The sequence below is a fragment of the Erpetoichthys calabaricus genome, chromosome 5 (genome assembly GCF_900747795.2).
Source record: "Erpetoichthys calabaricus chromosome 5, fErpCal1.3, whole genome shotgun sequence".
In the NCBI taxonomy this organism is placed as follows: Eukaryota; Metazoa; Chordata; class Cladistia; order Polypteriformes; family Polypteridae; genus Erpetoichthys; species Erpetoichthys calabaricus.
Window position 1 is genome coordinate 21,835,429 of NC_041398.2, and position 27,676 is coordinate 21,863,104.

Consider the following 27,676-nt stretch of genomic DNA (forward strand, 5'->3'; position numbering starts at 1 on the left):
TGTAGCATTAACAATGCCCTTCACTGGAGCCAAGGGACCACGCCCAAACGCTGCCATTTTCCCTCCTTCACCAAACTATGCAGTAGGAACCATGGAGAACAGAACACAGAGTTCTTCTGGCTTTATGGAAAATAAAAGGTCATGTATTAGCCCAAGTTGATATAAACTTAATATGAACTTCTATGAGAATTGAGAATAACTACTGAACATCTATGGGAATCAAGTATGCTAAGCAATTAATCAATAAAGGCATAGGCCATATTTCTTTTTAAATAAATATCAGAGAAAAGCTCCTGATATTTCGTAAATAAAAAGGTCAGAGGTCAGGAGGAAGATGGATAGGGATCAGCCCAAGGCCAGGGGAAAAGAAGCTCATGCCAGTCAGGAAATAAGGGTAGCAAGGGAATAATACTGAATGATAAGATACAAGAAATATTGGTGGCCACAGAAAGGGCCTGAGAGGGGCGAGCTAGAACAGGGAGTCAGAGTAAGCAATGTATGAGCTGTTTCTAGTGAGGCCAAGGTGAGAAGAAATGGTTTGTAGCTGGAGATCCACAAAGGGAGAAAATGAATCACGTGTCATAATTTAGTTTTTATTCCTGAGCTTTCAGTTCCTGTCAACCATCGGGCAAGAAGCCCTCCAATGTATTAGACAATGGGAAACTTCGGCAATCCGAGAAGCACACAACTATGAAAAACTTTTCTTTCTCCATAGTTGTATCAGGCATGATCTAACTCCAAAATGCTTGCTATATATTGCCTTTGATTCTTGTATGTCTAACCAATATCCTCTGATGACGGCTCCTGGCAGGAGCTGAAAGCTCAGGAACAAAAACTACTTTATGAAACGTGATTCATTTTCTCCCTTTGTGGATCTCCAACTACAGATATTCAAACCGTATCACAGACCTTCGCTATCATATTTTATATATATATATATATAGTCACGCAAAAGCGCATGGGGAGCAGTCTAAGGACCCGACGCGCACCGTAGAATGCCGTGCTGGGGGGCAAAGGCAGCGTACTAACCTCTCTTTATTTTTCCAGAAAGATCGAAGCACCGCCGCCGTAAAGCTGCCCGGACGACTACATTTCCGGGTTCCTTTGTACCTTCTGGTCCCCCCTGATGACATCAGCCGGCCATCTGCCATCACACCTTTCCCAGCATCCCACTCTTAATTTCCAGTCCACCCCTTTAAGTTCTCCGTCTTCCTGTCCTCTGGTGTCTCTGATTTTGTATTGAATTATTGACCTAATTCTTTTTTGTTTTGGAAACAGTATATGGGGCTAAAAACCCCAAACCTTTATGAGTTTCTTCAGCTCTTTTACTATATATATATATATATATATATATATATATATATATATATATATATATATATATATATATATATATTCACGGCATTCGAAGTCTGTGTCACAATCTGATTGTATGGGTGGTCACCTACCAGATAACGCTTGTGGTTGGCCAGCAATCTGCTAACATCCGCCACGGTGCCCTCAGTTTGTGAGGAGCAGATCATAGAATGGTTGAAATAGTTTACTGTCAAATAAATGCAAAGAGTACGCGACACGTGTTTCGCCCTCATTCTGGGCTCATCAGGCGTACACTCAATGTAATTACCCCGATCTACATGCTGTCAAATAAACGAACCACACGCCGTGGCGCAACGTTAGGGGCATCACCGCTGACGTCCGAGGTTCGATTCCCGAGAGGGAGTGCAGCGGAGTGTGTACGCCTGATGAGCCCAGAATGAGGGCGAAACATGTGTCGCGTACTCTTTGCATTTATTTGACAGTAAACTATTTCAACCTTATATATATATATATATATATATATATATATATATATATATTGTAGCAATAGAGGGCATTATCGTCCTCTTGAACCCTCAGGTACCATGCCAAATACCAGGTAAAAGTCCAATCATTATTGTTTTTATTATAATAACGTGCACCAAGCACCCTCCACTCCACACTACTCATACAATAAACCAATCATTAATACAATTCTCAATACCAATCCTCCAATCCCAGACACTTAGCTACCCTTCCTCCCAGCTCAGCTCAGTGTCTAAGATTTCCCATGGTCCTTTTATATCTCCTGACCCGGAAGTGAATCCACCCTACAGTCCATGTGATTCCTTATCACTTCCGGGTCAGATACAAAGATCCTTTTCTTCACCCCGGAAACACGTCGTTCCTACTGTTCATGTGACCGGGATGTACTTCCGGGTTATAGGGCACATAGCACTCCCCAAGCCTCCCTACAGCGGCTCCTGGTGTTCCTCATGGTATCCAGCAGGGCTGTTTATAAAAACTACAGGGACCATGAGGCCCTGCTGGAATTCAGGGAACCTCCATGCTGCTGGGAGGGCTCCATCTGGTGGCTTGGAGGTGTGGGCCGGAATATATGGCTGGCCATCCTTCACAATATATATATATATATGCATACTGTAACGTTTGGCTTGTTCGGGGCTCAACTTGATTGGGTTGAGTCCTTCTTATTGTTTTTTGCAATAAAACTGATTACTCTGTTTGCCTAGCCTTCGAATCCGAGAGCCTTGTTTCAAGGTGAGAATCACCGGTGCACCTTGCACTTCGACAGTTTCCATCAAACTGCTAGATAGTGAAGCGTGATTCATCATTCCACATAACATGTCTCCACTGCTCCGGAGTGCTTTCCACCACTCTAGCCAATGCTTGCCATGGCTCCTAGTGATCTTAGGCTTGTATAAAGATCATGCCTGACCATGGAAATCCATTTCATGAAGCTCAGGATGCACCATTGTTGTGCTCCTGTGGCTTCCAGAGGCAGTTTGGAATTCTATTATGAGTTACACCACAGGTGATAGCCACTTCTATTTTCTATGCCAGGGTTCTCACGCTCCAGTCCTGGGGGGCGCTGCAGTGGCTGCAGGTTTTCATTCTAACCTTTTCTTAAATCTTGGCCTGTTTTTGCTGCTAATTAACTCCTTTTGAATTCATTGTAATTGACTTGCTCTTAAAGACTCCGACCCCTTCATTGTTTCTTTTTTTCCCTTAATTAGCTGCCAAATAATAATGAGATACAAAATGAGCCAAAACAACTGGTGTCCATCATACAATATCTGAAAATAAAAAAGGATGAAGTAGTCAAGAATATTCTACTCAGGTCGCCAAAACATTTTAACAGTTGCTCTTAGTAAAGAGAAAATCAACAATTTCAGAAATGTCTGCTATTGCACAATGAGAGCAGCAACAAGCCATGGAATTAAAGAACAAGTTTAATTAACAACAAAACTCAGCGCCTCATTAGATAGATAGATAGATAGATAGATAGATAGATAGATAGATAGATAGATAGATAGATAGATAGATAGATAGATAGATAGATAGATAGATAGATAGATAGATAGATAGATAGATAGATAGATAGATAGATAGATAGATAGATAGATAGATAGATAGATAGATAGATAGATAGATAGATAGATACTTTATTAATCCCAATGGGAAATTCACAATTCATTAAGCAACTGGTTTGAGTTTGAGGCCCTGACTTAGCTGGTCCTCTGTTGGCTCACTCGCTTCACATTTCATTTCTGCTTGGGTGCCATTTAAGGAAAGAGGAATGATGAAGAAATTCAGGGGAACAAATCTTAAAAAAACAAGTCAATTAAAATGAATGTAAAAGGAGTTCATTAGCAGCAAAAGCAGGTCACTAATTAAGAAAAGGGTTAGAATGAAAACCTGCAGACACTGCGGCCCTCCAGCACCGGAGTTTGAGAACCCTGTTCTTTGCACTTTAGTACTTGCTGGTCCCATTCTGTGATTTTGTGAGGTCTGCCACTTTGTAGCTGAGCTCTCGTTGCTCCTCGATACATCCAATTCACAATAATAGAACTTACAGTTGACCAGGGGCCTCGTGTATAAATGGTGCGTACGCACAGAAATGTTGTGTACGAACGTTTCCACACTCAAATCGCGATGTATAAAACCTAAACGTGGCGTAAAGCCATGCACATTTCCACGGTAACTCATGCCCTGGCGTACGTAATTTCTCTGCTCGGTTTTGCAGACTGGTTGTACCCAGCGTCAAAGCAGTGCTACTGTTCATGTGTGGTCACCCTTTCTTTCTTAGCTCCACATACCTGACACGGCTTTATAAATACACTGAAACTAACTGCATATTGTTTATTAGTGTAATGCATCTGATTGTAATTAACCTGTAGCAATATAATGGTCCAGGGAATAGCCATAGTATTCCAAATACCATAACTGCTTTAGCGTTGTAACTCTCACTACATCTTCTTCTTCTTTCAGCTGCTCCCGTTAAGGGTTGCCACAGCAGATCATCTTTTTCCATATTACTCTCACTGCACCACTCTGAGTATTTATACCACTGTATCTGAGTGGGGAATCACAGCAGCAGCTGATCGGAAAGAGAATTATCGGTACACAGCATGAAGCAGACGCTGCCTGAGCCAAGGCAAAACGCTTCAGAGACTTCCCTGTACGGACTTCGCAGTTTAGAAAAAGTTTCATCCCAAGAACTCTAAATGCACTCAATCAGTCCATCAAGTGCTCCTTGTAGAACTGTTTGGACTTATAAGTACAATCACCTCACTGTAAACTTGTACTACAGTTATAATATTGCACGACCTGCGCCACTTTATGAAGCGCATATTTACATATGATGACGATATCATTTTTAAGATGAAATGCAGCAAAATATGTTGCTTATAGTATACAGATAAAACTTTAACTTCATTTAAATAATCTTTATTGTTAATAATTAAACATTTGAGGACACGGTGCCGCAGCGCTAGCTAGTTCAGGGATTGTTCCTGAATTACATTGTATTCTTGCTGGTGCTGACACAACACTGGAAGGATAGACGGATAGAATAATTAAACATGGACTACAAAGATATTTCAGTGTTCCTTAAAAGGTTTGAAGAATCGGCGTTTTAAGCTTATAGATGGCTTCACGTCTATTACAGAGCTGATTGTGTGGTGATTGAGTTTTTGGAGAAAGAAAAGTAAGGACAGGAATTGGAGGTTAGTACGTTTGAAAGAGACAGTACTGCTGTGATAAATTATTTCATTGAATGTCGCACATGGTGCAGCAAGCCTCGTGTGTGAGATATGAACAATCACTGCGCCACTGTGTTCCCATGTTTAATAACATGCTTTCATTCCTATCATCATGAAAAAGACATCACGTATACATCTCAGTATTTTAATTATTCAGAGAGCTGTAATATCACAAATGTAATGGATTATGTGTCCTGTCGGAGAAAGAGAAAGCCCGTTTAAGAAGCACGTAGTGATTCACACATGTAGAGTACATAGAAGAACACATACAAAACAAAGCATTTAATGTGCCACTTTAGTTACAATGGGATTTGGGAAACTAGTAAATTAAACGATTTTAAGATGAAGTTTATGATGTTCTACTTTAAGGGCAAAATAAACTACGTGATTAAAGTGGAAATTTCGAGATTAAAGTTGACATTTCATGCTTTTTCCCCACTGTGTGCCTATTTTTTTGTCTGTACCCTAATACGCTTTCATATGACACTCAGACGGTGGGCTACGACTCGCCTTTTCACGGCGACTTTGATATGTGATTTCTTTTTCATTTCGGGCACTGTGCGACTTTGTGAAGTTGAGCCTTCGAGTTTCTCCGACACTCTGTCACTCGATCAACTCCCTTTTGTTGATTATACCACTGTTTAAACCAACAAATAGTACGTTTTTCCTTTGCCTCCACTTGGTATTCGCTGAAATTCTTATATTTCCCCCCGTGCTTTTCCCTTTGTCTTTTCACAGAAGGCTATTTATATTGATTTGCATATTCAAAGATCCTGCGGTGGGTTGGCACCCTGCCCAGGATTGGTTCCTGCCTTGTGCCCTGTGTTGGCTGGGATTGGCTCCAGCAGACCCCCGTGACCCTGTGTTCAGATTCAGCGGGTTGGAAAATGGATGGATGGATGGATATTCAAAGAGGCGTAATTCTGGGAGGAGTTGGGGCGGGACAGAAGGCGCGTGCACGTACGTTACTTTTCACGCTGATCGGGATTTATGTATTGGAAGAACGTGAAAGTTTGTGTACGTACAGATTCCTGCATCTGGATTTTTCTGTGCGTACGCACATTCCCGCTTTTGTGCTTACGCCATGTTATAGTGTGAGTTCTACGCACGGCGTTATACATGAGGCCCCAGGACAGCAGAAACTGACGTGGCAAAGGTAAAATCATATGACAGTGCCAAGTTTAAAGTCACTAAGCACTTCAGTACGACCCAATGGAGATTGAATGTCTAGGGGTTTGTTTTGATGCCTCCATGAACAGTGAAACCACTGAATACTTTTGGCCATACAATGTACACCATTCCGAGAAACTGAATTGTATTTAGCAGAATATGTCCAGTGTCCTCCCTGCGTGGAGTTTGCATGTTCTCCCCACGTCTGGGTTTGTTTCCTCCGGGTGCTCCGGTTTCCTCCCATAGTCCAAAGACATGCAGGTTAGGTCGACTGGCGATTCTAAATTGGCCCTAGTGTGTGCTTGGTGTGTGTGTGTCCTGCGGTGGGTTGGCGCCCTGCCCGGGATTGGTTCCCTGCCTTGCGCCCTGTGTTGGGTGGGATTGGCTCCAGCAGACCCCCGTGACCATGTGTTCGGATTCAGCGGGTTGGAAAATGGATGGATGGATGGAATATGTCAAGTTGACGTGCGGTATTTCAGAAATACAAAGCGTGAACCTCCATCCTGTAGATGGCGGTAAGAGATCATTGAGTGTAAATTCGGTCTGTCAAACAAATTCGAACGAAGACAAAAAAAGGAGGCGGTAGCGATAACGACGACGACGACGACATCTATTTAGCTTTACGGAGAGTGTCCGTCTCGGCTGGACAGCTATGTCCGCAGTAAGAATTATGAGACAAGTGACGAGTGCGTGAAGACGGCAGAACTGAGACGAGAAGGAGAAGCTGAGGACGGTAGCAGGGCAGCAGCCTGGGACAGAATCCCTGAAAGCGAGAAAAAAAAAAAGGCAGGAATGTAGTACTGCGCATGCGGGAGTCTCGCAAAGAAACGAGGACGCTTCGCGGACAGGCAGGAGGGAATCCCGGGCAGTGAAGAGGCCATTGGTCGTATAAAAGTCTGTCCTTGTACCGCAGCAGTTCAGCCAGGTTAGTACAAGACAAATCTGATTTTCTTTTTAAATAACGCTTGGTGCAAATCCTTTTGTTTTGTTATGTAAGCAGCAAAATGACACGTAAAAACAAGCCTGGAATCGAGACGTGAACTTGTATGTGACTGTAAATTTTGAGTTGTGGATTGCAAGCTTTGTAAAGATAATTAAATCTGCAATGATTTTTTTCATCACGTCACTGTCTCTGCGACGTCGCTGCGTAACGTCATCGGCTAAAAGCGAGCGACGCCGGTGGGGGTGGAAAGTTGACTGATAACATAAGCAGAGGTTTGATCACTTGAGGGAGACTGTTGACGGAGTTCGATCCCGGGAAGAAGAACATTTGTTAAAATAAACACCCAACTGACCTGACCGAGAGGGACTACAAGCAATCCAACTAGGATGTTAGAAGCATGCGCTGTTTTGTTTCCACGTGATCCCCTTTGTTTGAATCGTTAAGTTTCGAGGTCACCCTTCAAGGCTCAAGTTCAACTTTCACTTACCGGTCGAATTCGTGTCTTATGCGTTTTCAGCGAGACAAAAGATCGGAACTTAAAAAAAAAAAGAAAAGAAAAGGAACGATCGGATTTGCCTTTGCGGTTTCTTTGGTGTTAATGTGGCCGGATAAGACTCGCTAGTAGGTGGAGGGCGATAGACCAGACCGCAGCTGCACGAGCTGATTTTAAATACACCAAACTGGAGGGAGTGCGAAGAAAGGCGTTTGCGATTTTTCACAGTCGATTTGACAGATTTCACACGTCAGTTAAAAGTTGTTAAAAGCATTTTACAAAATAATAGCCCATCTGTGCGGGCGGCCCTAAAACTCTCTCAACAGTCACTCAAATGCATCAAAATGCAGAAAGTTGATCGATCATCTCAACACCCTCGGCAAATGCTACGCTTCTTTTCAACGCTCACAGACACATATACCGCATTACTCTCTTTCTGTTCTGCACAATAATTTGGTATTTGGAACAAATAAGAAAGCATCAAAATTTTATGACTCATAAGAACAAAATCCATCCATCCGTTATGCAACCCGCTACACACACACACAAATTTACTGTATGAACGTAACTGTAAATTTATTGATCAAGTTAAAAACATGAAACCAATACAGGAAATAAACACAAAAACAGCTCAGATATTACTCTGTAGTGAAAAACGGCAACATTGCAATATATACTCGCCGACCACATTATTAGGTACACCTTGCTAGTCCCGGGTTGGAGTCCCTTTTGCCTTCAGAACTGCCGTAATTCTTCATGGCATCGATTCAACCAGGTGCTGGAAACATTTCTCACAGATTGTGGTCCATACTGACATGATAGCATCACACAGTTGCTGCACATTCATGACGTGAATCTCCCATTCTACCACATCCCAAAGTTGCTGTGTTGGATTGAGATCTGGTGACCGTGGAGGCCATTGGAGTCCAGTGAACTGATCGTCATGTTCAAGAAGCCAGTTTGAGATGATCTGAGCTTTGTGACGTGGCACATTATGGTGCTGGAAGGAGCCTTCCGAAGATGGGCATGCTGTGGTCATTAAAGGATCGACATGGTCAGCAACAATACACAGGTAGGGTGTGACAGTTAAACAATGTTCAGTTGGTACTAAGGGGACCAAAGTATGGCAAGAAAGATATCTCCCACACCATTACACCACACCACCAGCCCGAACCGCTGAAACAAGGCAGAATGGATCCATGCTTTCATGTTGTTGACCTGACCATCTGCAAGTCGCAGCAGAAATCGAGACTCATCAGACCAGCCAACATTTTCCCAGTCTTCTACTGTCCAATTTTGGTGAGCCCATGTGAATTGTAGCCTCAGTTGCCTGTTCTTAGGTGACAGGAGTAGCAGTCCGTGTGGTCTCCTGCTTCAAGGTTTGACATTTTGTGTGTTCAGAGCTGCTCTTCTGCTGACCTCGCTTGTAACGAATGCTTATTTGAGTTCCTGTTGCCTTTCTGTCAGCTCAATCCAGTCTGGCCATTCTCCTCTGACCTCTGGCATCAACAAGGCATTTCCACCTGGAGAACTGCTGCTCAGTCAATATTTTCCCTTTTTCAGACCATTCGCTGTAAACCCTAGAGTTGGTTGTGCATGAAAATCCCAGACCAACAACCATGCCATGTTCAGAGTCACTTCTCTTCTTTATTCTGATGCTTGGTTTGAACGTCAGCAGGTCGTCTTGATGATGTCTACAGACTGAAAGGCATTGAGTTGCTGCCATGTGATTGGCTGATTAGCAATTTGTGTTAACAAGCAGTCAAACAGGTGTACCTAATAAAGTGGCCGGTGAATGTATGTTAATGTAGACAAATGAAGTAGGGTTAGGGCACAGTAACATAAGAGTAACCAGTAATCAGAGCAGCGACTACACATTGTCTACAGTATCTATTACTGTAAAACAATATGATTGGACCTCCATGGCATATCCAGTCTCTCTTCTGCTTCAGGCCACATATCATGATCGACATCACACCTTATGCTTTGTCTCTCAAGTGACAGGGATAGAAAAATCTCTTCACAGGCCATGCCCACCCACACACCCACCCAATGACTGAGTTCAGCGGTTTCATTGTTCACGGAGGCATCAAAACAAACCCCTAGCCATACAACCTCCATTGGGTCATACTGAAGTGCTTAGTGACTTTAAACTTGGCACTGTCATACGATGTTACCTTTGCCACGTCACTTTCTGCTGTCCTGGTCAACTGTAAGTTTTATTATTATGAATTGGATGTATCGAGGAGCAATGAGAGCTCAGCTACCAAGTGGTAGACCTCATAAAATCACAGAATGGGGCCAGCAAGTACTAAAGTGCAAAGACCAGGGTTCTCAAACTCCGGTGCTGGAGGGCCACAGTGGCTGCAGATTTTCATTCTAACTCTTTTCTAAATTAGTAACCTGTTTTTGCTGCGAATTAACTCCTTTTACATTCCATTTATTTGACTTGCTCTTGAAGACTCAGACCCCTTCCTTGTTTCTTTTTCCTTAATTAGCTGTCAAACAATATTGAGATACAAAATGAGCCAAAACATGAGCAGCAAATTGTGTCGATCAAACAATATCTGAAAATAAACAATGGTGAAGGTCTCAGGAATGTTGATCTGCTCAGGTCCCCAAAACATTTTATCAGTGATCTTAGAAAAGAGAAAATCAACAATTTCAGAAATGTCTGCTATTGCACAATGAGAGCAGCAACAAGCCATGGAATTAAAGAACGGGTTTAATGAACGACAAGACTCGGCGCCTAATGAAGCAACTGGCTGGAGTTTGAGGACCTGACTTGGTTGGTCTTATATTGCTTCACTCGCTTCCCATTTCATTTCTGTTTGGGTGGCCATTTAAGAAAAGAGGAACAATCAAGACATTCAGGGGCACAAATCTTAAAAAACAACCAAGTCAATTAAAATGAATGGAAAAGGAGTTAATTAGCAGCAAAAACTGGTCACCAATTAAGAAAAGGGTTAGAATGAAAACCTGAAGACACTGCGGCCCTCCAGGACCGGACTTTGAGATCCCTGCCATAGGGGAACCATTTTTGGATCCCAAAACATCCATCCACATGAAGGTTCCAGAAAAAAACTTTTTTTTATTTAGATCTGTAACAGGCTCCATACAGTAAGCAATCATGGATAGGTCTAAAAGATTATGGAAATACCAATAGCTCCTGATTTTAAAAGGACTCTCGATGCATACAATAACACAGGCTAAGTGCAGGTTTTTTTAACTCGTTAGTGTCCTGCTAGATAGCCTACCACACATTACAATTTTCAGGTATTTTTCATCATATTAGGAAGTTTTTCAAAGCACAAAGAACCAACTTCATATGCAAAGAACCCTTCTCAGAATGAAATTGGGCCTTGTCAAGCAATAGTTCTAGGAGAAATCACACAACTCCGTAAAGAACCCATAAGGTGCCATTAAAGAACCAGGATTTTCAGGAGTGCATGGCAAGCATCAGGTGGCCTGTCCTCACAGCCAGCACATTGTTTCAACAATGTTGTCCAGTGCTCATTCGTCCTCCACCTCCACACTGAAGATTTCCTACATTACCTTTTTTGGATACATCCTTCTTTCTACAGTAATTCGTTCGGTGGAAGACCGTACAGTGTTAACGGTTGTAGATATTCTTTGGGATATTGTAAGTTGATGTTTTCATCTTCTGCACCATCACCACCAACTGTTTCAGCATAGTCTGCTGATACACATTTAACCAATTTGCCATGTAACCTCATTTTTTCTGTTGATAACCCTTCGTGATGAAATTCTTCAATAAGATTTGGACATAATACGTCTTCTTTAATTGGGAACTTAAAGTGAGGAAAACATTAAAATTGATAAGAGCTGAGAGAGCAGGAAGTGTGTCTGACAAAAGCATTCACACAAATGAGAGGTGAGAGGACTTATTTGAAAAGGTTTGAGAGGAGGGCAGGACTTGAAAAAATCTGAAGGCAAAAGGCTCGTCTTACAGGACTCGAAAAAGTCTCATCCCCAAAAAGTCTGGTTGAGTCGAAGGATTTTTTTATATAATAGAGAGGTATATATGTAAATGTGTGTGTGCATATATAGAGGGTGTCCCAAAATTCACGCAAGAAGTAATTTCGATGGAGAACACAGGTTTTTAATTAAAAATTGTAAATTTTTAATTGATTCATAAAGAATACAGTATAGAGTTATGTATGGAATAGCATATCGGCTAAATGGCCTCCACGGCTTTGCTGGCACATACAAATTTTCCATGACTGTTTTGCATAAATGTGGCTGAATTTCATTGATACAGCACTTAATTTCCTCCTTCAAGGCATGGGTGGTCATGGGCTTGATGGCATAAACCTTATACTTCAAACAATCACTCGTGGATTTTCTGAACCCCAAATGCAGCAATTTTTATGATTAACGAAGCCATCAAGATGAAAATGAGCCTCATCGCTGAAGATGATTTTGTTCAAAAAATCGGCATTCACTTGTTGTCGTTCCAAAATCCATTCAACGAACTCTCTTCGCTGTGCGTGGTCAGTAGGCTTCAGTTCTTGACTCAATTGAACTTTGTAAGCATGAGGATGCAAATCTTTCATGAGAATACGCTGTAGAGAGCTTCTGGAAATGTTCAATTCTTGACCACAGTGCCGAATTGATGTTCCTGGACTCTCAGCAACACTTTCACGAACTGCTTCGATGTTTTGTGTTGAACGACTTGTTGAAGGACAGCCAGAGTGTATAAAATCACTAATTGATCCAGTCTCCCTGAATTTTTTAATTAATCTCTTCACAGTTGATGAAGTTAAATCACTATTCCGACCATATTTTGTACGAAAATTGCGAACTGTAGCTGCCAAACCTTCGTTCTTTTTAAAATATTGCTCAACAATGAAAACGCGTTGTTCTTCCGTGTAGCGCTCCATTTTTAATAACCCTGAACTGTGAGCTGTCACACTGTCTTTTTTTTTCGTTGGCAACACTTTACCGCACAAATGGCGCCAAATTCAAATCTTGCGTTAATTTTGGGACACCCTAGGAACCAGCCCTGACACTGACAGGCGGACACCGAAGGTTTAAACACCACACACAGTTTATTTCTATTTACATTATTTACAGTGTCCGCACACAACCCGGTGCCCCTGCACTACACACCCTCAGTCCGGGCCTTTTCCATTCCTTGCCTTCCTTCACCGCCTCCACTCCTGTCCTCCGAGCTCTGTCCTCTTCCACCCGACTCCAGCTGACGAATGGAGGGAGGCGGCCCCTTTTATGTCTACCCGGAGGTGCCTCCCGTTGAGCTCCTGGTGTGGCGGAAGTGCCACACAAGCACCCGGAAGCACCCTGGGAGTCCCTGGTTTTCCTTCCACCAGCACCTCTGGGTGTGGCGGAAGTGCTGACGTCCAAGGCTTCTTAGGCATCTGGGCACCCCCTGGCGGTGACCATGGGCCCCTGTAGGGATGAGCTTCCATGTTCCGTTCCCATGGTCCCCATACCAACCAGGCGTCACAATATATAAATATATATTCATTGCATTCATAGTCTGAGTCTTGACGACCTGAATTGTGTGGGTGGTGACTCAGACTAAGAATGCTATGAATGTAATTACTCTGACCTACAGGCTGTCAAATAAATGAACCACACACCGTGGCGCAGCGTAAAGGGGCTTTGTCTCTGATGCTGACGTCCAAGGTTCGATCCCTGAGAGGGAAGCAGCAGAGTGTGTATGCCTGATGAGCCCAAATGAGGGCGAAACACGTGTCGCGTACTCTTTGCATTATTTGACAGTAAACTATGCAATATATATATATATACACACGAGGTGTGATACAATAATAACCGGACTGGGAACTACAGTGGTGTGAAAAACTATTTGCCCCCCTTCCTGATTTCTTATTCTTTTGCATGTTTATCACACAAAATGGTTCTGATCATCAAACACATTTAACCATTAGTCAAATATAACACAAGTAAACACAAAATGCAGTTTTTAAATGATGGTTTTTATTATTTAGGGAGAAAAAAAATCCAAACCTACATGGCCCTGTGTGAAAAAGTAATTGCCCCCTTGTTAAAAAATAACCTAACTGTGGTGTATCACACCTGAGTTCAATTTCCATAGCCACCCCCAGGCCTGATTACTGCCACACCTGTTTCAATCAAGAAATCACTTAAATAGGAGCTGCCTGAGACAGAGAAGTAGACCAAAAGCACCTCAAAAGCTAGACATCATGCCAAGAGCCAAAGAAATTCAGGAACAAATGAGAACAGAAGTAATTGAGATCTATCAGTCTGGTAAAGGTTATAAAGTCATTTCTAAAGCTTTGGGACTCCAGCGAACCACAGTGAGAGCCATTATCCACAAATGGCAAAAACATGGAACAATGGTGAACCTTCCCAGGAGTGGCCGGCCGACCAAAATTACCCCAAGAGCGCAGAGACGACTCATCCGAGAGGTCACAAAAGACCCCAGGACAACATCTAAAGAACTGCAGGCCTCACTTGCCTCAATTAAGGTCAGTGTTCACGACTCCACCATAAGAAAGAGACTGAGCAAAAACGGCCTGCATGGCAGATGTCCAAGACGCAAACCACTGTTAAGCAAAAAGAACATTAGGGCTCGTCTCAATTTTGCTAAGAAACATCTCAATGATTGCCAAGACTTTTGGGAAAATACCTTGTGGACTGATGAGACAAAAGTTGAACTTTTTGGAAGGCAAATGTCCCGTTACATCTGGCGTAGAAGGAACACAGCATTTCAGAAAAAGAACATCATACCAACAGTAAAATATGGTGGTGGTAGTGTGATGGTCTGGGGTTGTTTTGCTGCTTCAGGACCTGGAAGGCTTGCTGTGATAGATGGAACCATGAATTCTACTGTCTACCAAAAAATCCTGAAGGAGAATGTCCGGCCATCTGTTCGTCAACTCAAGCTGAAGCGATCTTGGGTGCTGCAACAGGGACAATGACCCAAAACACACCAGCAAATCCACCTCTGAATGGCTGAAGAAAAACAAAATGAAGACTTTGGAGTGGCCTAGTCAAAGTCCTGACCTGAATCCAATTGAGATGCTATGGCATGACCTTAAAAAGGCGGTTCATGCTAGAAAACCCTCAAATAAAGCTGAATTACAACAATTTTGCAAAGATGAGTGGGCCAAAATTCCTCCAGAGCGCTGTAAAAGACTCATTGCAAGTTATCGCAAACGCTTGATTGCAGTTATTGCTGCTAAGGGTGGCCCAACCAGTTATTAGGTTCAGGGGGCAATTACTTTTTCACACAGGGCCATGTAGGTTTGGATTTTTTTTTCTCCCTAAATAATAAAAACCACCATTTACAAACTGCATTTTGTGTTTACTTGTGTTATATTTGACTAATGGTTAAATGTGTTTGATGATCAGAAACATTTTGTGTGACAAACATGCAAAAAAATAAGAAATCAGGAAGGGGGCAAATAGTTTTTCACACCACTGTATATCCCCTCCTACACACCCTCTCAAACCGCCGACTGGCTAGGTATATCCTGTGAATAGCTCGGTCAGTATTTGCACAACAATTTGCTGCGATAATGTCAGGTGAAAAAAAGTGAGCAGTGAGACAAGACGAGATAATGCTCCCACGTACGATGCTTTTTCTGTAAAGTAGTTTTGGACTGACAAAAACATTCCTGTCCTTGATCATCCTCCCTATTTGCCCGATTTAGCACCCTGTCATTTTTACTTGTTCCAGAAAATCAAAAGTGACCTGAAAATCATTTGTACAATGGCAAATGATTTGAAAAACATCTAAGAGAAAAAAGAAAAGTGATATTACTGGTGTCAAATAATCCACATGTCAGTTATCCACTTGTAAACACAAAACTGCCTTTTTGCCAAAATGTTAAATAGATGCTTCTAGAAAAAATCAGCTTACATCATAAACAGGAGAAAGTCACAATGATCTGAGATTTCGATTTGAAGATAAGACTGTTGTCCAGTGAATGAGACGGAGGGCAGATTTTCAATTCAAAATAGCAATCCTATGTGACTTCTTCTTTGTATTGTAGTCCGCATATTGATTTGGCAAAATTTTACGCCAGATGCCCTTCCTGACGTAACCCTCCTCATTTATCCCGGCTTGGGACTGGCACAAAGAAACACACTGGATTTTGCATCCCCTGTGGCTGGGTTAACAATCCTATGTGACTTGTGGGATTAAAAACGTTTGTCCGATATTACCACAAACTACATGAGATAAGTAACACATTGAAAAAGTCAATATACGAGGGGGCTTTGCCCCCTGCTCGCTTTGTGAACACTCCCCCTCCCCTCCCACCCTGGGGAGCACCACACGCCAGCCACTTCGCATCTGTGCTGCTCGTGTTGTGAAAGAGGTGGCTGAACGCACGCTTTAGAGATGTGGACGGATCACCTGTTGATCATTTCAAAGCCTGTACAGCAGCTGTTCTTTTCTCTCAGCTGCTTTGTCTTGCGGGATGTTAAAGTGTCTCTCGCGGGATGTCTGGGCTGATTATTATTTTCCGAATTTGCACATTGATTATTATTGTTCTCTTGTGCATCCTTTTTTGCCTTCTTTTCTCTCCAACACTTTTGTGTCTCTTTCTGATGCGGTGCTCTTTCTTCTTCGCTTAGTCGTTCACATGCCCTCTAGAACGTAAAACATTTTTAAGAGCTGGGAGCACATGAAATGTGTCTGCCAAAAGCATTCCAACAACTGCGAGGTTAGATGTCTGTGATCTTGTGTAAAATTGTTTGTAAGTAGGGTGTGACGTGCAAAAGTCACCGTCTCACGGGTCTTGCTTCCAAAGGTTGTAATGTCTAGTCTCGCGTGACGTCAAAGTGTCTCTCCGAGATGATCACATCTCGACCCAAGATTTTTTTATATAATAGACAGACATTTTTTGGGAAGAGTTTTCCTTTCAGCAGGTTTGAAATTGTTGGTTTATGGTGTAGTATTTGTTCGTAGTGCTGATTCACACATGTAGGAGTATAAAGCACCAGGCTTTTAAAGGTCACAACTGAGAGAGCTGCTCTTAAGATGGTAAATACATATGAATTTGAAACAGTGTAGCCAGGAATTTTATATCTGTTATAATTTTTGCACTTAAGTAATCTGGCTGTGATTTGTTGGATTAATGGATTCCAGAATGAAATATTTGTGTAAATATAAAACACACTTTTTCAATTTGTGCCCTTAGCTCGTACTTTCCTAGCAAGTTCTCCATCCAAAGAGTGGGCTGCATTTTAATTCTCTTTGTTAACTGACTATATGGTCATTGAATATTTATTTTGAGATCATTTTAATAGCAATTATATAACTCATTTTTTTGTATTCTCCCCCTGTCACAGAAAGCTGCTACTTTTCCACTTTGATAAGGTTGCAACATGTAATGGGTAATGGCCTCCAAGCCAGGACTCTGAATGTGAAAGGACATCCTGCAGATCAAGGCACAGACACTGGGGAACTGAAGGGAACCTGCTGAACGTGTTCTCACCCGGACAAGGCGTCATGGAGGAGACACTGTCCCGCATCAAAGAAGAGGACTGTGAGTGGGAGCCTACCCACCTTCCACTGCACAGTCCCCGTGTGAAACTGGAGGAATGCGAAAGAAATATTTCCACAGTCAAAGAGGAGCCAGGGGAGGCCTTCTTTGACATTAAAGTGGAGGATTCAGGGCATGGCCCCGATGGCCATGAAGTGCAGAAACGCAAAATGTTTAACATTTTTAAGGAAGATTCATCTATAGAGAGTGCCTCCAGTTTACAGTCATGTCCAGCATTGCAAAAGGAGATGCCTTGTGTAGAATCCAGTACTGAGAATCGCTTTCCTCAACAGCCTTCTGTTAAACTGAATGCCGAATTACCTGAACTTGCAGAGAAGAATGAGGGGGGAATACTTCACAAGAAAGACACTAAAGAACAACCGTCATCTACAAGGAAGCCTGGAATATGTAAGTGATGTTCTTAAAGCGACATTGTTCTATGTGAGTTGTGTTTTTGGGCTGCGGTGTGCAATGCCAAAGGTGTTGTGTCCTCACTCAGCTCCCTTATTTAAACACCATAAGAAAGGTCACTAATGATGGCATTTGCTATTTATGAAAAGTTTGCAATTTTATTGACAATGCTGTCCAAGTAAACTGTTGAGGCTATTTGTAATTATGCGTTACACAAACATGGTGGTAAGGGGCAGGGGGTTAGATTTGTTCTTACTAATTGTAAAAAAAAAAAGGTTTATAGTTCCTCATCATTCATTGCTCATCTTCTTTAGTTTTTTTTTCTTTTTTCTGTATAGATTTGATTTTAAAAATATTATTTAAAAAGATGGCTAAACATGTGCATTCTGTTTCACATGTAAGCCACATATTTAGTGTAATTTCTAAAGAAGCAGGTTGATGAGAACTAGAACTGTAGCCCTCAGTCAAAAAAAAAAAGTTGAGAATCAGCCATGGCATTCATCTGTGCTGCATGTACTTTTCTTTAAAAAACGCTTCCATTCATTTACTGCATATTACACTTACAAAGACTGGCTTTGTTTCATTGCTAATAATTAACTACCCGGCCATATCCCTAGGAGGAAGACAGAAGACAGAGGAGGGGACGCTGGCGCATGCATGCTGTTGCCGCTCCTACCGGTTAACAACACTTTTCGTTAAATTCGCCTTAATCCTGCACTTTTTTATGCTTGTTTTATTTTCTTTATTGTACGTATAGTTCGAATTGTATGGATTTGGATTAATTTTTATGGACATTATGGACTTTACCTTGACTGGCAACAACTGAATCTGTAGATCACGTTATGAGACCTACGAACATTTCTTTGTACCTTGGCGATCTAGGAGCTTGGTATGATCTGTCTCCTTGATTATAGTTGCTACGCTGGTCTGCTCTCGATTCATTTTATTGTGCTTTATGACTAAGAACTGATCTGATGTTCACACCCACCTGGCTTGTGGTGCCTGAGTGATCACACCAGTAATACCTAGCGTTACTTGTTTGTGGCTGTATGTTGGAACCTCCAAACCCTGCTTCCTCCTCCTGCTATGCTTTCTGCTGCATTGCTATCGCCACTCATCTGCGCCACCACACCCCGCCCGTCTCGCCAGCTCCGCTGTGCTGGGCTGCTTCTCCACTGCTATCAAGTATTGCTCAGTATCATGCTAAAATACTCTCGTGACTCCTTCATATTAAACAGTTTGTCCAGAGCAAATGGTCTGACTGGAATATCCTAAAAGACACCGGTATTTTGCGGCACCCGAAAATATGTAAATCGCGGGTGAGGTCACCGCCACCGCCAGGCTATGAATGAAAAGATCACTGGCAGCTTTTGCTCAGGAATACACCATCCTATTCATGGCCCTGGAAATAGAAGTGTCAGTGTGCCAAATTTACAGTATGTGAAAATAAACTCCGGTCACGGCACTGTGCAAAAAGAAGCCTCATCAACTAATATTGCATTGTTTAATTCGAGATCTCTTAATGGCAAGGCATTGGTGCTGTCAGAATTCATCATTGACACCAAACTTGATATGCTGTGCTTAACGGAGACATGGCAAAAACCAAATGAATTTACGTCTCACACGGAAGCGACACCATCTGGATTCACTTTCCTCATGGAGCCTTGTAGCTCAAGACAAGGTGGAGGACTTGCAGTAATTGTCAGAGTGGAGTTAAACATCAAAAGAATCCCAATTGACTGTCCATTGTCTTTCAAATGTCTGGCTCTTAAACTAATAACGAAATCAGGTCCTATCTTACTCATTGTTCTTTATTGTCGTCCAAAATACAATGCATCTGATCTGACTAAACTATTAACCCACTTAAGTTCCTTTTCCCTGAGAGTCATTCTTCTTGGTGATTTCAACATCCATATTGACATCCCCACATCTAAGCTGAGAAATGAATTCCTATCCTTACTCTACTGTTTTGACTTGACACACCATCAACACACATCCAGGGACACCATCGGGACCTGCTGCCTTCCTAGGATTGACAGCCTAGAGCGAGCGTCTCACCTCGTGTTCCTCCACCCTAAGGGAGGGGGTGATGTTGTTGTGAGTTGCTGCTGTGTGTGTAACAGCTGCATCTGGTGGTTCCACCTTAAAGCGAGCAAAGAAGTGGTTCAGCTCCTCTGCCATTGAGGCGTCACCTTCAGCAGCTCCATGGCTGGTCCTGTAGTTGGTGAAGTGCTGGACTTCCTGCCAAACCTGCCTGCTGTTATTACTGTCCAGGTGCTCCTCAATCCTTCTCCTGTAGTCCCTCTTAGCCTTTCCAAAGCCTCTCTTCAGGTTGGACAGTGTCATGCTGTAGAGAGTCTTGTCACCACACCTAAAGGCAGTGTTCCTTTCCTTTAGCAGCCACTGAACCTCTCTTGTCATCCAGGGCTTCTGGTTTGGATAGACACGGATACGTTTCTCCACTGTGACAGTGTCAATGCAGGTTTTGATGTAACACAATACACTGTCGGTGTTGAGTTCCAGGTCTGGACTTTCAAAAATGTCCCAGTTAGTCCTGCTGAAGCAGTGCTGCAGCTGCAGAGAGGCGTCATCAGGCCAGGTTGTGATGGATCTTGTGGTGGTAAGAGCAGATTTGCGGAGAGGGGTGTATGTAGGAATCATCGGCAGTGACATGTGGTCAGACTGGCCAGGTGTGGAAGCTGTTTAGCTGTGTAGCCCAGCTTGATGTTTGAGTAGACCTTGTCCAGTGTGTTGGCTCCTCTAGTAGCACACTTTACATGCTGGTGGAGTCTGGGGAGAACTGCTTTTAAATCCACATGATTAAAGTCCCCTGGGATAATGAACACTGCATCAGGGTAGCGGCTCTGTTGGCTGCTAATGCTGCTGTATAAATGTCTCACAGCCAAGTTAGTATTAGCAGCTGGTGATACAGTGCATCCAGAAAGTATGCACAGCGCATCACTTTTTCCACATTTTGTTATGTTACAGCCTTATTCCAAAATGGATTAAATTCATTTTTTTTCCTCAAAATTCTACACATAACACCCCATAATGACAACATGAAAAAAGTTTACTTAAGGTTTTCGCAAATTTATTAAAAATAGAAAAATGGAGAAAGCACATGTACATAAGTATTCACAGCCTTTGCCATGAAGCTCAAAATTGAGCTCAGGTGCCTCCTGTTTCCACTGATCATCCTTGAGATGTTTCTGCAGCTTAATTGGAGTCCACCTGTGGTAAGTTCAGTTGACTGGACCTGATTTGGAAAGGCACACACCTGTCTATAGAAGGTCCCACAGTTGACAGTTCATGTCAGAGCACAAACCAAGCATGAAGTCAAAGGAATTGTCTGTAGACCTCCTAGACAGGATTGTCTCAAGGCACAAATCTGGGGAAGGTTACAGAAAAATTTCTGCTGCTTTGAAGGTCCCAATGAGCACAGTGGCCTCCATCATCCGTAAGTGGAAGAAGTTCGAAACCACCTCTTTCTAGAGCTGGCCGGCCATCTAAACTGAGCAATCGGGGGAGAAGGGCCTTAGTCAGGGAGGTGACCAAGAACCCGATAGTCATTCTGTCAGAGCTCCAGAGGTCCTCTGTGGAGAGAGGAGAACCTTCCAGAAGGACAACCATCTCTGCAGCAATCCACTAATCAGGCCTGTATGGTAGAGTAGCCAGACGGAAGCCACTCCTTAGTAAAAGGCACATGGCAGCCCACCTGGAGTTTGCCAAAAGGCACCTGAAGGACTCTCAGACCACGAGAAAGAAAATTCTCTGGTCTGATGAGACAAAGATTGAACTCTTTGGTGTGAATGCCAGGCGTCACATTTGGGGAAAACCTGGCACCATCCCTACAGTGAAGCATGGTGGGTGGCAGCATCATGCTGTGGGGGATGTTTTTCAGCGGCAGGAACTGGGAGACTAGTCAGGATAAAGGGAAAGATGACTGCAGCAATGTACAGAGACATCTGGATGAAAACCTGCTCCAGAGCGCTCTTGACCTCAGACTGGGGCGACGGTTCATCTTTCAGCACGACAACGACCCTAAGCACACAGCCAAGATATCAAAGGAGTGGCTTCAGGACAACTCTGTGAATGTCCTTGAGTGGGCCCAGCCAGAGCCCAGACTTGATCCTGATTGAACATCTCTGGAGAGATCTTAAAATGGCTGTGCACCGACGCTTCTGTTTTTTTATTTTTAATAAATTTGCAAAAACCTCAAGTAAACTTTTTTCACGTTGTCATTAATGGGGTGTTGTGTGTAGAATTCTGAGGAAAAAAATGAATTTAATCCATTTTGGAATAAGGCTGTAACATAACAAAAGGTGGAAAAAGTGATGCGCTGGGAATACTTTCCGGATGCACTGTATGTAAACAACGATGATCATTACCACATTGAACTCCTACAGTAAATAGATAGGTCTACATTTCACAGTCATGTACTCCAAGTCAGGGGAGCAGTGGCTATCCACTGTCACTGTGTCCGCGCACCAGTTATTATTGATGTACACACATACGCTCTTACCAGAGTCTCTAGTCCTGTCAGCTCAATAGCTGAGTCCAGTATGCATGAATTAAGCCAGGTTTCCGTGAACACAAACAAGTTCCTAATGTTAACATCTCCTTGTCTTCCTGTTATTTTGCTGAACATCCTCTCCCACTCTACAGAATATTTACTCCACTCCATTATCACTTGTTCTACTGTTTGAACATATCATTCACCTGTTTTTCCACTGATTTTTAAAGTAGAATTTAACCCAGCGTGACCAAACCTGAGCCTTGTTATCAATACGTCTTCCTTTCTGGATCTTCCTGTCAGGTGTCTAACCCTAATTTTCCTGCTCAAGCTTTCTCAGCTCTGGCTATAAAAAGGCAGAGTGTGGGCTCAGCTGGAGTGATGTCATGGTGGCCCTGCCTTCATCCCATCCCATTCCATCCATTTTCCAACCCGCTGAATCCCGAACACAGGGTCACGGGGGTCTGTGGAGCCAATCCCAGCCAAACCAGGGCACAAGCAGGGAACCAATCCTGGCAGGGTGCCAACACCACCGCAGGACACACACACAAACACACCCACACACCAAGCACACACTTTAGAATCGCCCAGACACCTCACCTGCATGTCTTTGGACTGTGGGAGGAAACCGGAGCGCCCGGAGGAAACCCATGCAGACACGGGAGAACATGCAAACTCCACGCAGGGCGCGGACCCGGGAAGCGAACCCAGGTCCCCAGATCTCCCAACTGCGAGGCAGCAGCGCTACCCACATTAGAGTAAGGTACATAATAATTCCTAATTATCAAAATAAACCATTCAGTACAAGGGCGAGCAAAGTGAGCTGGGCAAAGCCCCCTAGTTTCTTTAATTGCAAGGGTGACTTACAACATTTGAGATACAATTGGTTACACAGGCAGGTCAGGTGACTTGCTCAGGGTCACATGGTGTCAGTAGTGGGATTTGAACCCACATCCTCAAGATTTGAAGTCTAAAGCCTTTAACCCTTATACATGCTTGTGCTCTGCCTGTGGCTATTCCAACTTTATTGTAGCCAGGCAGACTGCGAGCGAACAAAAGAGGCTGGTGGGCATTTTGATTCATTTTACTGATCTGCTTCTTTCAAACTACCCATTTAAGGAAATCGATTCATTAATAATCACATAATTCATACATAATTGCTTACAGTGCATTCATAAAGTCTTCAGAGGCCTCCACTTTCCTCACACTTTATTTTGTGGAGAGTGTCCTAAATCGATGCCATTGTTGCCCATTGTATCCAGCAGGGGGCGTTAGCTCACCAGGAATGAGTTACAGTAGTGACACTGACTGTAGCCAAATACAAAACGAGTGACAAAATAGATGAGGAGGGGAAAAATGTCAGTGGCTTCCCTCCAGCTGTGAAATTCATTCATTCCTGTTTTGGGGGTCGTCTCATTGTTGTCCCTCTAGTGCACCAAAGCAGCTGAAACTGATGAACAAGCCCCTCTGCTACTTCACTGAGCAGATCAATAGCCCACAAGTTTCATTGACTTGATACTTTACTCTCATTAAAAATGGTCCTTTAATTTTTTTGAGCAGTATAGTTTATCAGGGTTATACTAAAATGAAGCTCTGAGAAAGTCATGTTAAAGTAATGAGTTTTTATTAGTTTTTTAAAGTGCTCTTCTATATTAGCCTGGCGAATTTCTATCGGTCAGCTATTCCAGATTTTAGGTGCCTAGCAGCAGAAGGCCGCCTCACCACTTCTTTTAATTAAGTTTAGCTCTTGGAATTATAAGCAGACACTCACTCATTTGCAACCGATCGGTGCTATCAAGTGGAGCCTGCATGGGGGGCAATTAGACAAGAAGAAAAAAAGATGGTCTGGAGTACAGCTGGAGAGGTGAACAGTTGGGAGTAAACCAGCAGCAGTGTGAGAGACGAGGCTGAGGGATGAGTAGCTGCGAGTGAAGCAAAGTGAGTGACGCTCCATGGGTTGCCAAACGAATCTGTCTCATTTACTTTTCAATCCGCCCTCATGCGGATTGTTAATCATACAGGACATCTGACCCCAGCAAACTGTGAAACTGTAATTATGAAAGCAGATATGCTCAAGTTATAAAGAAATGGGAAGTCACTGGTGTTTAACGTTAGTTATTTTTTATGGTTGTTGGTTAGTAAACGTATTGGATGTTTTATGTAAGCAATCTTCTTTCCTTAATTTGTTTGTGTATATTATTGAAGTAATTTATCCATCCATCCATCCCATTGTATCCTAACACAGGGCCACGTGGGTCTGCTGGAGCCAATCCCAGCAAGACAGGAACAAATCCCGGGCAGGGCGCCAGCCCACCACAGGACACACACACACCAAGCACACAGACGGGACAGTTTAGTATCGCCAGTGCACCTAACCTGCATGTCTTTGGACTGTGGGAGGAAACCCACGCAGACACAGGGAGAACATGCAAACTCCACGCAGGGAGGACCCAGGAAGCAAACCCAGGTCTCCTTACTGTGAGGCAGCAGCGCTATCACTGAACCACCGTGCCGCCTGAAGTAATCTACATAATTCTTTTTTTATTTTGTTCTGGTTGTTAGAGGTTTCATTTTCAACCAGAGGAGTTGTGCACATCAACTTCCTTTTTCTTCAGTTCTTTTTTCCCCCTCTACAAACACTGTTTTGTTCTACAAAAACAATTTAAACAAAAATGTGAGGACAGAAGGCTGACTGCTTCCTATATTTGGAGTGATCTTCTTTATAGCTTTGCTGTGTCAGCAAGAATGGCAGCACCTTACTTCTGGTGTCTATTTTAAATGTCTTGTTCTGTTGCTTTTATGTATGTCAGAACTAAACTCTGTGTCTCTCTTATGGCAGGCAGAGAAAAGAAGGAGAGCTCACCCCAGTCTTCAGTTACCAAGACGTCTCTTCACCGCCGACCTCATCTTGAAAAATGTGATAAAACTGAGAAGAAATCGACTTCTGGATCAGACAGTTCAACAAAAGCCTCTTTGCCTGTTGTAAAACTAGAAAGACTGGATTCCAGTAGCAGTCAAATATATGTGTATAATGCAAACTCTATGGATTTTTATGTCTGCCGAGAGTGTGGGATAAGTTTTAAAAGTAAATCTGATTGTGAGGATCATCAGTGGATTCATATGAAACAGAAACCACATTCCTGTTCTGAATGTGGCAAGCAATTTTCACAGAGAAATTATCTCAGGAGGCATAAGAGAATCCATGCGGGAGTGAAACCTCATTGCTGCCCTGAATGTGGTAAACAGTTCTCAGATTTAAGCGGCCTTCGGAAACATGGACGAGTTCATACTGGTGAGAAGCCGTATTCTTGTACTGAATGTGGCAAGCTATTCTCTGACAGTAGCAGTCTTCAGAAACATACAAGAATTCATACTGGGGAGAAGCCATATTTCTGTACTGACTGTGGCAAACGATTCTCACGCATTGGCAGTTTTCGTATACACAGAAGGATTCACACTGGAGAGAAACCTCATTGCTGTTCTGAATGTGGCAAACAATTCACGTCTGTAAGTGGCCTTCAAAAACACATGAGAATTCACACTGGAGAGAAACCATATCGCTGTAAGGAATGTGACAAACGATTTGCACAAATAAGTCATCTTCAGAACCACACACGAATTCATACTGGAGAGAAAGTTCATTGTTGTTCTGAATGTGGTAAGCTCTTCTCACAAATAAGCAGTCTTCAGAGCCACAAAAGAATACACACAGGAGAAAAGCCGTATTGTTGCTCTGAATGTGGTAAACGATTTTCACACAGCACCAATCTTCAGAAACACACTAGAATACACACTGGTGAGAAGCCATATTGCTGCTCTGAATGTGGCAAACTATTCTCGTACAGCAACAATCTTCAGAAACACATAAGAATTCACTTTGGAGAGAAACCTCATTGCTGCTCTGAATGCGGCAAGCGATTTTCACAACTGAACAGTCTGCAGAGCCACATAAGAATTCACACTGGAGAAAAACCACATTGCTGCTCTGAATGTGGAAAGCGATTTTCGCAAATGAGCAATCTTAAGAGGCACACAAGAATTCACACGGGAGAGAAACCTCACTGCTGTTCTGAATGCGGAAAAGGATTTTCACAAATTAGCAGCCTAAACAATCACACGAGAATTCACACTGGAGAAAGACCTTATCGTTGTTCTGAATGCGGCAAGCAGTTCTCTCAGATAAACCATCTTCAGAGCCACACACGAGTTCACACAGGAGAGAAGCCACATTCCTGCTCTGAATGTGGAAAAAGATTTTCCCAGGTATGTAGTCTTCACAAACATGCCAAAGTTCACACTGGAGACAAACCTCATTGCTGCTCTCAATGTGGGAAACGCTTCTCACAAATATGCAGTCTTCAGAAACATGCAAAAATTCACACTTCAGATTAAACCTGATTGCTTCTCCGAATTTGTCAAACAATGATTTAACGAAAGTAGTGCGAAGACACCTGGGAATCCATGCCTGAGAAGAAACAGTATAAGGAAACTTGAGGCTTGTCTGGGAGTCCTGGGGATATTTAGGCTATTACTTTGTCCAGAAAGTGGTCTTATGGGGAGCACTTGAAACAAATGTATGAAAATAAGACAAAAGTAAAATAAAAAGTGGTACCATAACCTACAAGTGTAATGCACTCTTGACATAACAACATGTTAACATGCTAGAGAAACTGCTTTGCTGTTTTGTTTCTGCAAGGAATATTCCACAATCAGATACATGTGGTAGGACACAGTTACGGGAGACAATTAAAATAGAAAAATATGATTAGAAAAAAATCACAGTGGACTTTTAGATATGTAATGGCAGATGACAAAAATATGTACATCACAAATTTATAAAGGCTTTAAGCCACCATCTTTGACTTCAAAGGCATACAGAACACAATATCACAGCCTCACACTTAAACCACTGACCTTACAGCCAGTGCTGTGTGTGAGGGATGACGACTAGAGAGGAGATCGGAGGATTAAAAAACAGGTATTGGGCAAAGAGCAGAAGTAAAGATCTCTCCCTTCATTTACCACTGTTACAACATCTGTAGTCTCCTGTGATTCTCTATTGTACAGAAGTGGTTTGCTTTTTTCTCATTACTCTGTCAAATAAAGCATGTGGCCACTGAAGTTCATGGAAATAAATAAATTCCACAAGTATGACAATTTTGCTATCCTTTTCATTTCTTTATATGTGTAAGAACCTTTGATAGAACACTGGCATTTTACACCCGTGGTTTCATTCATTTTTTAAATACCCAAGACTCTCCACCAGCAGACCATCTCCAGTAATGGGAATTTCTTGATGCACACTGTCACAAGCTGTCTACTAAAGCAGATGGCCTGCAAGAAGTTTGGGACCATCCAGGACTGAGGGGGTAATAAGAGAAGCACAACAGAGGCAGATGTACAACAAAAAAAAATGTTTTTATTTATTCCACATAGTAAAAATAACAGCTGCTGATGTAAATGTTTGCACAAAAAATACAGTCCAGAGTAAAAACAATTCTAATTGTGAATATGCAAAGAAGAAAAATAGAATGTGTAAAACAATGC

The 27,676-nt window shown here is 42.6% G+C and overlaps 1 protein-coding gene across 1 annotated transcript; it reads left to right on the forward strand.

Annotated features, from left to right (window-relative positions):
- The first annotated feature begins 6,816 nt into the window (after positions 1–6,816).
- Positions 6,817–27,119, forward strand: LOC114644364 (gastrula zinc finger protein XlCGF57.1-like). The gene is made up of 3 exons (XM_028792502.2): positions 6,817–7,173; positions 17,012–17,613; positions 24,969–27,119. Exons 2-3 carry the CDS (start codon positions 17,172–17,174, stop codon positions 26,519–26,521), a joined length of 1,995 nt encoding a protein of 664 aa, XP_028648335.1. The 5' UTR covers positions 6,817–7,173; positions 17,012–17,171; the 3' UTR covers positions 26,522–27,119.
- The last annotated feature ends 557 nt before the right edge of the window (positions 27,120–27,676 follow it).

What these genes read in the sequence shown, in the direction of transcription:
- LOC114644364 (XM_028792502.2), top strand. Translation starts at nt 17,172, where the DNA reads ATGGAGGAGACACTGTCCCGCATCAAAGAAGAGGACTGTGAGTGGGAG. An exon ending in TACAAGGAAGCCTGGAATAT is followed by an intron (nt 17,614 to 24,968) that starts GTAAGTGATGTT and finishes CTCTTATGGCAG; the next exon opens with GCAGAGAAAAGAAGGAGAGC.